This window comes from Sceloporus occidentalis, unplaced genomic scaffold, assembly GCF_023333645.1.
Source record: "Sceloporus occidentalis isolate IW3139 unplaced genomic scaffold, rSceOcc1.0.p SCAF_2, whole genome shotgun sequence".
In the NCBI taxonomy this organism is placed as follows: domain Eukaryota; kingdom Metazoa; phylum Chordata; class Lepidosauria; order Squamata; family Phrynosomatidae; genus Sceloporus; species Sceloporus occidentalis.
The window spans coordinates 155,317,281-155,330,681 of record NW_028316982.1 but is presented as its reverse complement, the minus strand read 5'-3'; the positions used below and the strand labels follow the sequence as shown (position 1 = coordinate 155,330,681).

Here is a 13,401-nt window from a genome sequence, read left to right as displayed (position 1 = left end):
TTGGCCTTGGCCACCATTGGAAAGTGACCCTTGCGTTCTCTCTAAAATTGAATTTGGCACTTTGCCTAAAAGAGGGTCAACATTCTTGCTTTACTGTGTGGGTAGCTTCAGAATCCCTGTGTCCTGTAGACCAAATTGATGCATCTGTCCTTTCTTATGATAATGTTAACGAAGTTACCAAGAGAAGAGACAGTAGTTTAGTAAGGTAGTGGCTTCTTAGGGGGTGGAGGTATTCCATTTGCATAGTGAATCCAAGCAATGACATTTTAATCTGAAATAATGAGGAATGACCTTTAATAACAAATCTTGAAATCTCTTAGATGAACGGAGGCAGATCTTAATTACTGAATGATTTAGAGATGTTTTTTCATTCCTTAATTGTAAACCATCCTGATTTGCAACCCATGCGTCTTCCTTTTTAAATTAAGAAATTAATTAAAAGGGCTTTAGGAAAGGGCATCACTATAACATTTTTGACCTCAGTGATGCTCATATGTATGTTAAGGCTGGGAAAGAGAGAAAGAAGGAGAAGCCCATTTATTTCATAGAATCATAGAGTTGAAAGAGACCACAAGGGCCATCCAGTCCAACCCCCTGCCATGCAGGAAATCCAAATCAAAGCATCCCCGACAGATGGCCATCCAGCCTCCGTTTGAAGACCTCCAAGGAGGGAGACTCCACTACACTCCGAGGAAGTGTGTTCCCCTGTCGAACAGCCCTTACTTTGAACCTGTTAGCACAGATTTGTTTGATAATTTTTTTGCTTGGTGTGTGTTTTTTATTCAAGTGTTCTGGTTCAGATTTTATAGGCACAATACAACACTGGAATGGGGGTTATTTCTTTCAGTACTTTTAATAGTTTCATTATGTATCTTCACTTCTGGGAACAAATGAATTGGGTTACTGTAGGTGAACAATTATATTTCTTTCTTAAAAGCTTCATAATGAGGACGATCCCCCAGAATCATCAGTGGTTGAACAGCCATCCACCTCCACAGAAACTGTACCAGCTTCTCAAACAGAGGCATCTTTACCTGAAGCAGATACTTCACCTCCACCTTATTGTAGTATTGCCGCAGAAGCAGCTGCAACATCAGGTATCTCCCTTTCAGTATGTCTCATTCACAGATATTTTTAACAATGCAAATAACAGCCCAAACTCTTTTTTCCATTCAGTAGTAATATAGTACTATGATCATTTCGTACTTTCTACTTCTGTTCTGTTTAAATATCATTTGCTCAGTTCTCCCCATACTCATTTTATTTAAAGAAAAGAACAAATAGTCTTCTCTTGAATCTTAAACATCTTTTTTTAGAGAAACACTTAGCTGAACAAAATCAGTTGTGATTTTCATTAAAAAAAAAGAACTTCACAGTTTTTTCTGTACGTCAGCCCTTCGTATCTGTGGACTTCCCATCCACTGATTCAAACATCCGTGGGCAGCAAGCCAGTGTTGTCCCAAATGGTAGTGCATGCCAGTGGCCACACTGTCATTAGGGATAGCCCCTGTTGCCCCATGGTGGCATGTGCACATGGCCGCACCACCATTAAATTTGGTTGTCCCCAGTGGTGGCGCGGCCGCATGAGCACACTGCCACGGGACAGGGGGGGGCTGTCCCTGTTGGTGGCTTGGCCACAGACATGCACCACCATTGGGGACAATGCAGGGCTTGAACATCCGGAACACATCCTTATGGATACTGAAGGCCAACTGTACTATGTTGATTTAATCACCACATGACAATATTATTATATTAATAGTACACATGGATACTATTTGCTATCTGCATTTCAGTTCAAAGTTAAAAAAAAGTCTTAGAGTCAATAGGTGCAAGAAAACTATTTTAATAGAAAACTATTTTGCAAACTGGTTATCAGAGTGTTGAATATGTTTTGATATCTGTGTCTTTCTGTGTTCTTTCTTATGGGAAACAAAATGTTACATGCACAGAATTCTAAATCATTGTGACACAATTAATTTAGAAACTGAAAGATTGAGAATGGCATTTATGCCGAAATTTTATAATAATAATAATAATAAATAATAATAAATTATTTATTTATAGCCCACCCAATCTCAAGGAATCCGGGCAGGTTACAGGAATAAAAATATACAGTATACAGAATACAATTAAAAATTCAACATTAGTCCCTTTCCAATCCCCAATTCCCCTCTCTCCCTCCAGGCTAGAAGATGGCAGTTGTTGCCATGGAGGGAGGGCTCAGTCTCTTGTGGGCGTTCCCGATGTCATTGGACCCGCCCCTTCTCTCCTTCCATGATGGAAAAATTTGAGAACACATGCACATACAACTAAAATATTCTTGTAAACAGAAAAAACTAGGAAGTCCATGGTTTTTTACTTTTTCTTAAAAAAAGTATGGTATATCTGGTCTAGTTTAGTGTAGCTTCTTTAACAGTGCTGTGGATTGTAGTTCTGGCTGGTTCTTTAGACTGAATGTTTGGTTTTTTCTTTCTTTCTTTCCAGAAATTGAATCGCCTAATGAATTTTATCCTGTGCCACCTCCATACAGTGTAGCTACCTCTCTTCCCACTTACGATGAAGCAGAGAAGGCCAAAGCTGCAGCAATGGCAGCTGCTGCAGCAGAAGCAGCAGCCCACAGAGTAAGTGAGAAATTTGTGCAATGTTGAAATACAGTTTTTCTTAGACAAACATTTCTAGTGCTTCCATGATTTATTAAGCTCAGTTGGTTATTGAAATAAATTTGGATTAAAAAAATAGTATAAAACACTTTAAAATTTGGGGTGTCTGCACCACACCTCCTAACTATTTAAAGTCCATTTGACTACTTCACGTTTGTCTTCATTCTTTGCATAATCATTAGCCTCACATTCCAGAACCTGTGACTGAACAAGCTTTGTGTGGCCCACAGGCAACATATTTGTTTCTTATTCTTGCAGAGTGTATGGTGTACCATCATTCATACTGCTTGAGTTGCATTTGGCATGACAAATGAAGTAAAATGCAGGTGCTTGACTTCCTGGGTATACTTAATTAGCACATTAGACTTTATGTGAATGTTCTACCTGGCTATTTTAAAATATATCCATGCGTATGTCATTATATTTATTTTCCAGTTCTGATGATATCATTTTATTTGTCCAAAGTATGTCTTTCATTTAAATAAAAGGAGATAAAAGGCTAGTATTAGAATCTTTTTTCTACTTTAATTGTGTATATCTGGCAGGATGTAATTGTTCATTAGGTTTCTTCTCAAAGGTAGCAATGAGTAATTTCAGCAATTTTCTTCCCACTGCGAGAAAGTCTTCCAAAACTGTAATTTTCAAAGGCTATTTGCAATTCAGGACTTATTCTGTGCAGAATTAGCATGTGATTGATTTGAATAGAAAAAGCATTTTCTGTGCAGGGAACAGCATTTTCTATACATAAATTGATATTTCTGTTTTGAAATGCTGTTTTATGTGCAAAACAATCATGTGTAAATTTTGCACAGAATAGGCTCCGAATGGAAAGATTCTGATTAGTTCAGGATTCTGCTAGTCAGGGTTTCTCATCACTCCAAAAACTTGTTTGTTGATCTTTTTTCAAATATTTCAAATATTCTTTCCATCCCCAATATCTTTTTTAAATTATTTTTATTAAACATATACATTTGAATTCACAAAAATAGCAATTAATAAACACACACACACACACACACATTCCTAACCTCAGAACATTGTTCTGAAAATGATAGGTAGCACGAAATGGCCCCTAAGCAAGAAATTTAGAAACCATAAGAATGATAGGTGCAAAAGCGTATGTGGAAGTGGAGTTATCATATTTTTTGTGTATGAGAACATGATAAATTTCCTTTCCCTTTATCCTGAGGGAATGCAATATATAGGGGAGCAATTTGTATGGAAATAGCATGTATCCCAGAAGCATCCTCATACAAGAAAGTTGAAGTATTTCAGAAGACTGTCTCTAGTGGTTGGAGAGTTGGGTTGCATGAAAAACAATTTACCATTTTTAAAATGGTGAAGCATGGTGCCATTGTAGGAATGGCCATCTCACTGTCCCATCTTTGCCTCACTTCATCTCATCAGTGCTTTCTCATACTGCTTAATTGTATGAGATTGGATGGGACAATTGCTGCCTAATTTTTATGCTCTATGCATACTACCACATACTGTAGCTAAGCCAGTTGTGCAGGCAAAAATTAATAAAAAGTATTACTGTTTGGCTGTCTGCTGTCTCTCCAATGTCACAGAAATCATGAGGTTTATCAAAATCCCAGTCCTTAGATCACAGTGATTGGGCATATTCTGGTCAAATGAAGCCTTAGAAACTGGAATTGTTGGTCATTCAGTCTGACACACTCTCCTTTCCCCTGCCCAAGGCATTTTCAGTGAAAAAGACCCCAAATTCCACATGAACCTTTTGGCTGCAGTCCAGCTTTGATTCTGGTAATTTTGTTGAGAAACCTGCTTTCATTGTGGGAAGCACCAGTACTTGTTCAGATCAGACCAGTTTGTTCAAGCTTCATCCACTTCCAGTACATATCCCTACTAAAATGCATGTTTGTATATTACATTTTCCTGGGTATTTCTCATTTCTAATTAGTGAAAACACATTATTACTATACATGGTTTCCAGTATTTGAATTGTAAGAGTTGTTTCAAGCTATGTATTTGCACTTCATTTTGAAATGTATCAAATTCAAAGTTAGTTTGGTAGGAACAGTGCTTCAATGTTTTACTTATACTGAATGGCTTAACACTCCTTTAGTTCTTCTGTCTTATTTTCTTTACATGCTTAGCACGGCCAATTTAGGGAGTCTAGGAGTCTGTTTGATGAAATATTCCTGAGTCCACCAGAGGTATGGTACAGTTCTATGAAGTTCAGATTTTGTAGCTATTCTTCTTTCTGGCAAGCAAAACTGAGTAATACTCCCTATACCTTTTCTTCCTCCTTTTGATGAAATTGTCATTATTCAAATCCAGAATGACACATAAAATTCTCATTTGTTTCCTAAAAGGCATTAACTTACAGGGCAATCCTCTCCAGTTTCAGAGTAAGATCTGCTGAGTTCAGTTGGGCTTACTCCAAGGAAAGTGAATATAGAAGGCTGCAGTTTCAGGCGGGATACAGACCGCCCCTTTGGGGCGGCCTTCACCCGCCCCTTTCCCCGATGGATCGGGGCCTGAGCTGCCACAGCGGCAGCCCTGGAGGACCTGATCCGCCGCTTTTCCAGGCCTCGGGGAAGCAGCAAAATGCCACTTCCCCAGAAAGGGGTGCCCTTGGGGCTTCATGCCCCAAGGACACCCCGAAAGCAGCAGGTAGACAGAGAAAGTGGCTGAGCTCTTCAGTATCGCTGGTGCAGCTGTGTAAGGGCTGCGCCTGCGATATGTGGCATGGTACGTCAAAATGGCGGTGCCCATGTGTACAGGGCACCGCCATTTTGACGCCCCCGTCACGTGCTGGGGTGAGGTCGGTATGGATGCATCGTCCTTGGCCAACCCCTAGCACGTGACAGGGACGGACTATCTGCCGGTATGTACAGCGCGTCACTCAGGCATATGCAAGACTAAGCAGCATGGGACAAAATGGGGTTTACTTCACACTAAACATACATAGTACTGTGCTGATAGAAAAATATATTTTTAGTTCTTGTAGTTGTGGAAGTAAAAAGCAAATAATTTGAAAGACCAGGAATTAACAATCCAGTAAAGTGAGCCATCCTTAACAGGATTAGGCAACTTGAGGCAATACATATATTGTTGGGAGTTCAGATTCCATCAGCCCTAGCCGGCATAGCCAGTAATGAGGGATAATGGGTGTTGCAGTCCAACAGCATCATTTTAATCAACAATACAATTCAACTGCCCCCCTTCTTATTTTCTGATGATTGTATAATGGTGTCACTGGTCCTGTTCATGTTATTACTCACATGAATATGATAATCCTGTTGATTATGCAGGAGACTAATTGACATAAAGAGCCTCTGTGAGTACAGGAGGCTCTCTTCTTCACATGTTGTGCCAAATGTAAATTAATGAGCAGTGCACCTTTGGGGTCGGAGTTAAATATATTAATCCACTGTCCCATTCGGCATTCTTACCTTTTTCTTTTAGTACATTTGAATTACATGTAGGACTAGAAGCATGCCAAAATTGTGTAGGAGCACAGAATGTGATGGCAAATTTTTTAGAAATAGAAAGTTGCATTTTCAATCTTTAGGACTGCAAAGCTGTGACTGAACGTATTTAATGAATGCCTGCTGAAAGTGAAAACCCAGAAACCAAAGAGAGAGGCAGATAAGATTTTTAGAAGATAGAAGTTGGGGGCAGTGTATTTGTCTTATTTGTTGTGTGTGGCATTCCTATGATTATCAAAACCAAAACTATAGATAAATGGGACAAACCAGTACATCTGCATAATTTATATAGATTATAGCAGAGAATTAACGTGAGTTCATATGCAATTTGGACTGTATGGGCACAGCATTTGTTTTGTTTTAGTACAGTCGTTATACACTGCTGAATGTTCAACATTTTCTGATAAGTTTAGAATTGTGCCAACATCAAAGTTTAGTTACATGCTACAGATCACATCTGGCCTTTATAGCAAGTAACCTTAATTATGGTGCTCTTGGTGGCATGTTGAAACATGTAAAGAGAGGAAACAGTTTTATTCATACTATCCAGTTGTGGAGGACAAGTGAAAAGACAAAAGTTCAACGGATATTAAGATATCATTAGGTATAATGCAATCAGTGTCTGAAAATTGTAGGAAATTGTATCTACCCAGAGTAGTTAAAGAGTAGGCTATAGGCTGTCATCACTGTTGAGCAGTCTGATAAGAAAGTTGTAAATAAATGCTCACATGAATTGTAGGGGCATAGATGCACTAAAAATAAATATTAAAAATTAAATGGAAGATTGAAAGCCAGTTCCACTTTTAAAAACACAAGTATGCATGGTCATCTTCTAAAATAAATCCTGATGAAAAAAGAGAGACTCTAACAAGTGTACCTGTTTCTTGGCGCAGATGCATACTATCTAGATTATCTTGAAGAATTTTACCCAACATCAATCCTTTTTTAGGCCTATTCATTCATATGTATGCTTAAAGGGAAAACATGCCTGAGGTAAATTGCTTGGGAAATGTCATGACTTTAATGTCATGCTATAAATCTTGGTCTATCTGAATTATTTTATGATGCCGACAATAATCTTTTAATAATAATAATAATTAATAATTTGTTTTATTTATATACCGCTATTCCAAAGATCATAGCGGTGAACAGCAAGTAAGCTAATTAGCAAGTAAGCTAATTTGCCCCCAACAGTCTGGGTACTCATTTTAGCGACCTCGGAAGGATGCAAGCCTGAGTCAAGCTTGGGCCCTTTTGCTGGTCTTGAACTCGCAACCTTGTGGTTTCAAGTGAATGGCTGCAGTACAGGCATTTAACCACTGCGCCACCAGGGCTCCATCCTGTATGCCAAAAATGTGAATCCACAGTACGGATAACATTGTTCATTAAGGTTTCTTGAATATTAGCACCCTCTGGTGCCTGAATATCAGCAAACCATTTAGTTTGAAAATATTGTTAGTCTTTTGTGGATTAAATGATCACTTCAATTACCAGTGTGATAGCATAGTTGCATTAGAGTATGTCACATAGTACTAAGTAGTAATATTTTTCCAAAATGCAAGAGTTGTTTCTAAGAGTGGGACTAAATTAAAATTATTTGGACTCAAAACCACCCGAAACTCCAAAATTGTGTGTGAATACTTTGGGAATAAAAGTGTGTGCAATCTTGCAAAGGTGCTACTAAATTTAAACATTGGTCCAGTGTTGCTTGTTTGAGTTTTAATTCTCTTAAAAGTCTTTAGACTTCCTAGAATTCCTTGAGAATGGGGAACAGTGTTTCATGAAAGACACAAGCTTTGGAGAAATTTCCAAAGTCATGTTCATGCAGCAAAACTACAGTAGTATGATACTTTACGGAGTAATAGATCTATTAAAGCATGGCATTTTATGAACTGTAGTTGTTTTTTAAAATTAAAAGTGACCAGATGTCTTCCAGTTTTGAAATAGCATCCTGTCCAGCTTGTGGCAGTGGGAGGGAGAGGGAACAAAAGTGTAGTAAAACCATCGTTAAAAATGTAAGGGGGGTATAGGATGTTTTTGGCCTCACTGGAGCACTTGTTGTGTGCATGCTATCCATGAGCTGCACCTTGTGCATTCTAGCATTAAAAGCAATAGACACACATCTCACATACAATAACATAATTTTACATGTTAACGTTTTAATAATTTTAATATACAGTATTAAAATTTACTTCCAAGACAGTGATTCTGGGAAACAGGCCCCAATATCCACAACCATTCGGACTTACGTAGAAATAGGAGTGGCATCTACATAGAAGAAAGTTGCCATCTCCAAAATAAGTAGATACAAATCTTCAATGAGTTCTACCATGTAGTCTAACTGATAACATAAGCCTATTTTTTCAAAATTCAAGGCATAGCATGAAGGTACTCTAAGTTTGATCAGTATGCAATCAGTACCCTTCATAAATTGCTCTGACGTATGGGAAAGATAGGTTCAATGTGAATGCAATAAAATAAGTGTAAAAGAGAAAAAAGGTAATTCTTTTCAGTAGTAGGCTCCAATGTTGAATGGACATAATTATGAATATTATATGAATTTCAGCTGTTTCAAACTCACTTCAGATCACATCTATACGCTGTCCTGTAACAGTGTTCTCAGAATGGTTTACAATAAGTTCAGATTACACATATATAAAGCAGGAAGAGATGAAAATGTTTGGGAAAATCATCATGTTTTAACTGGTGAAACACCAGAATCTGTGCCAGGCAAGTCTCCCCAGAGAGGGTTTCCATTAATGAAAATGTTCTTACCTTAGTAGTCACATGTTGTACCTCACCTAGAAAAAGACCTCAGAGGAAATTCAAATATCCTGGTTCTAAACTGTAAAAGACTTTCAGAATCAACACTTGTACCTTGAACTAGGCCCAACAGAAGTCTGGGATCCAGTGAAATACTGGTATGATATGCTCATCCTGCTCAGCCCAAATTAGCAATCTTATTGTGTTTACAGTCTGTCTTCAAATGAAATCATAGATACAATTCATAACAGTAGAAACAGGAACTTACTTGGGCATGGATAGTTGAAAACAGACTATCCCTTCATAGGTATGTGTTGCCGTAGGTTGGTGTCGCCGTTTGAATTGGTAAAAGGCACTGTGTGGCATGAAGGCTGTCTGTGGTTCAAGTGACACAGAAGGATCAAGATCACCCCAAAACTGTTTTAGGAGCACTGGAATCTCAGCCAAAATAGGCATAACACTGTCTACTTGGGTCATCAAAAGGACTTTGGACAGCAAGACCTTAAAAACTGGTTAATGCAATTTGAAATAGCAAAACCTCTTTAATGTAGCATGGCATGTGTTTTAAAAGAACAGTATTGAAGGGTAATACAGATTATTATGTATATTCAATATCTGTGCAACTTGTATATGTCTGTAGCAACCTTGTTTGCTTGCATGAATCTGTATATACTCATGTATAAGTCTAGAAATTTTAGTCAAAAATTGATCCAAAAAACTTGAGTAGATTGAAAGGCAAGAGTGTAATCTGTCTTGGAAGCACTGAGCCCACTCACATTCTCTCATCCTGCCAACCTTTAGAGTGAAAACAAAGTTATGCCTGCTGGAATTTTGTTAGGTCTTTGGCATCATTTTCCTTTGCTTCGTTCTTTACAACTTTTGTTACATGCCCCTAAGTTTTACCCTTGACTTATCCATGGGTCCTGTCAAAATCTATAATTTTGGCTCCAAAACCAGCCCTTGACTTATACATGCGGTTGATTTATAGTCTAGTGTATATAGTAATTCCTGCTTAAATATTTAGTTTGCAAAATCTTAATTATTTTAATTCTAGATAAGCTGTATTATTTTAAAATGTAACTGTCATAAACTTAAAGGAAGAAGAGTATCCCCCAAGGGATGATTTCAGTGATGCAGACCAGCTCCGTGTTGGCAATGATGGCATCTTCATGTTGGCCTTTTTCAGTAAGTATCACATAACTTTGCATCTGCAGTTTCTGCAAGCAGTATTTCTGTAAGGCAGAACGATGAACATGTAGTTTTCCGAATGTTGTTGGACTACAACTCCAGTCAGCCTTAGCCAGTATAGCCAAGATGTGATGGGAGTAGCAGTCCAGCATCTGAAGGGTCACATGTTCCCCCTCCCTGATTTATGGTAAATACAGCAAGAAGCTTGATCTAGGTAATGATGCTGTTGTTCTAGTCACACAAGATACAGTGCTCTTAGTACGGAACAAAAGGTCCTTTTTATAATTGTGCAGTCATTGCTGTGCTACTTATATGTTATGTAAAACTTAGTTTGATGTAGTGTGTATGCGCATGTACAACAGATTAAAGAACTTAAAATTTCATGTGTTGTGTAAAGACAAGTTGAACAACTTGTAATCTGTAATTTAAAGTCCATCTGCTTGGTCCAGGACTCAGAGGAAGAGAAGAACTGCTGGACCTCATTCCCTTACCCACCATCATTCCCTTCTCCTTTTGTGTTATGTCTTTTTAAACTGTATGCCTGGGGGCAGGGAAGTATCTAATTAAAAATAATAATTGTAAGCAGCTCTGAAACCCTTTAATATAATAATAATAATAAATTTTATTTGTATACCGCTTTTCCATAGATCAAAGCGGTTTACAGACCATATAAAAACCATTAAAAACATCTCATAAAAATAGATAAAAATAGATAAAATCCACTAATACAAATTATACAAAATCTGAACACAATCATTCAACAGGGTAAGGCAGAGAATCGATGGGAACGGGAATACACAGCTTCATTTTACAGGGGGGAAGGCTTGACAGAAGAGGAAGGTTTTGAGCCTCTTTTTAAATGTTACCAGGGAGGTCACAAGACGGAGCTCCTCGGGGAGACCATTCCAAATTTGTGGGGCCGCCACTGAATAGGCCATCTGGGATGTAGAAACATGTTTGGAAGATGGAATTTCCAACAAGTTCATCCCGGACGTCCTGAGTGTGCGGGGCGGATTATATGGGGAGATGCGGTCCCTCAAGTAACTCGGGCCCAAGCCATATAGGGCTTTATAGGTAATAACCAACACCTTGTATTGTGCTCGGAAGCGAATAGGCAGCCAGTGGAGATCTTTCAGGATAGGTGTTATATGGTCAAACCTGGATGCACCGGTGACCAATCTGGCTGCCATGTTTTGTACTAGCTGAAGCTTCCGGGCTTGGTACAAGGGTAGCCCCATGTAGAGTGCATTACAGAAATCTAGACGAGAGGTTACCAGAGCGTGTACCACAGTTTCAAGGTCCCTTTGGCCCAGGTAGGGTCGCAGTTGGCATATCAACCGAAGTTGATAGCAAGCACTTCTGACCGTCACATCTACTTGAGATGTCAACTGCAGAGACGAGTCCAGAAGTACTCCTAAACTGCGAACTTTGTCCTTCAGGGGAAGTGTGACCCCATTCAGGACAGGTGGATAAATTTCCTTCCCCGGGCCTGGGGAACCTATCACCAGTACTTCCGTTTTCTCTGGATTCAGACTGAGTTTGTTTTCCCTCATCCAGCCCATTACCGACTCCAGGCAGGCGTTCAAAGGAGAGACTCCATCCTTAGTCACTGCAACAGTCGGAGAGACAGATAAGCATATTTGGGTGTCATCAGCATACTGATAACACCACACCCCGTGTCTCCGGATGATCTCTCCCAGCGGTTTCATGTAAATGTTAAACAAAGTGGGGGACAAGATAGCTCCCTGAGGGACACCAGATGTAAGTTCCCTCTTAGAGGAGCAAGTGTCCCCCAACAGCACCATCTGGAATCTGCCCGAGAGGTAGGAACGTAACCACTGGAGCGCAGTGCCCCCGATACCCAACTCTCTCAGGCGTTCCAGAAGGATACCGTGGTCAATGGTATAAAAAGCCGCTAAGATGTCCAAAAGCACCAACAAGGTCACACTTCCCCTGTCAATGCTCAGACGGAGATCATCGACTAAGGCGACCATGGCAGTCTCAACTCCAAATCCCACTCTGAAGCCAGTTTGAAATGGGTCCAGATAATCAGTTTCATCCAAGACAGATTGGAGCTGGAAGGCAACTGCTCTCCTTTAGGGCTGAAGGGCGGAATATAAATACCGTAAATAAAAAAAATGTGTTTATCAGATAAATTAGAAACAATCAGACACAACCATGAAATAACAAATATCAGAAATGTAGAACCATTTCCATGGGATGTTTTAGATAATGTTTTGTTTCATGTACCAGTACCAAATGTATTTCCTCAAAATTGTCTTGCTCAAGAGTAATGAATAAAAGGGTCTCATTTTGTATTTACAGACATTGTAGATCAAAATCCAGACATTCATTTTTGTGTTTTCATTACATGCACTAAACACGGCCAAAGACCTTTTTTTAAAAAAATTGTTTCTGTAGTTGGCATATTTCTGTTATGGAAAGGGTTGTAATCCGTGTGTGATATATGACTGCCATCTTGTGATAATTTTCTGTATTGCAGCTTTTAGGGTCCAGCATTTAAGCTGGTAATATGTTAACAATATTTGCATATTGCTTGAAATACATTTGGCTTTCAATGTACAGAGGTTTTGTGATTTTTAAAAGTCACATACTTATAGATAGGTTATACATATATGTGGATTTATTTTTATCTATATTTGCTAAATTTATATCTCATCTATCTGCCAAAAATGGCACTTGAGGCAATTGATAATTGTAAGCCCAAATACACACACACACACACACACACACACACACACACACACTTAAAAATATAGAGTGGAAAGACATCATCAAAAAGAAACAGGAGCACCCAACCTGTCAGAGCCATCTTCAACAAAAGCCTGTCCCAAATGTCAAAGGCCTTTAACAAAAGGCCAAAGAGGTCTTTGTTTTTATTGGATACTGCTTGTAAAACAAAAAGACACAGAAGACTGAAGAAGGATAAAGAGTCAGTGTCTACTCTTAGCATCATGTAAACTAGGCCAGCATAACTTGTGACCCAGAAATTCCAACATAGCATACCAGCTATATAGTCACCATTTTTCTGTGCCACAAGCAGGTGGTAAAACCAGGTTTACTGAACTGCTAGTAGGCTACTGTACATGGCCTTTAGGGTGTGTTCTGTTTGGTAGATGACAAGTTGTATAACTCAGATGATGGCAAAAAAACAGTAGTAGGCCAATAAATCAAATTGACACAATTGATTTATTTATACTTCTAAAAATGCATGTTCTAGAAAAGTAGAGTTACACATATGAAAATAATGATAAAAATAATGGTAGGACCTCTTGCAAATGAAAGGCAAGTTTGAAAGGCAGGTTTGT

The 13,401-nt window shown here is 38.8% G+C and overlaps 1 protein-coding gene across 3 annotated transcripts in view; it reads left to right on the top strand.

The window, feature by feature from the left end:
* The window catches only part of LOC149319162 (NEDD4 family-interacting protein 2-like), a 57,071-nt gene that overhangs the window by 17,633 nt on the left and 26,037 nt on the right, over window positions 1–13,401 (top strand). For 2 of the 3 annotated variants that reach the window (XM_089511181.1, XM_089511180.1), the window contains exons 2-5: window positions 938–1,097; window positions 2,488–2,624; window positions 4,784–4,843; window positions 9,982–10,069. In XM_089511181.1, the coding sequence (XP_089367307.1) occupies window positions 938–1,097; window positions 2,488–2,624; window positions 4,784–4,843; window positions 9,982–10,069 (445 nt within the window). The remainder of the gene's footprint in view (window positions 1–937; window positions 1,098–2,487; window positions 2,625–4,783; window positions 4,844–9,981; window positions 10,070–13,401) is intronic. The other variant, XM_089511183.1, reaches the window with a different exon arrangement.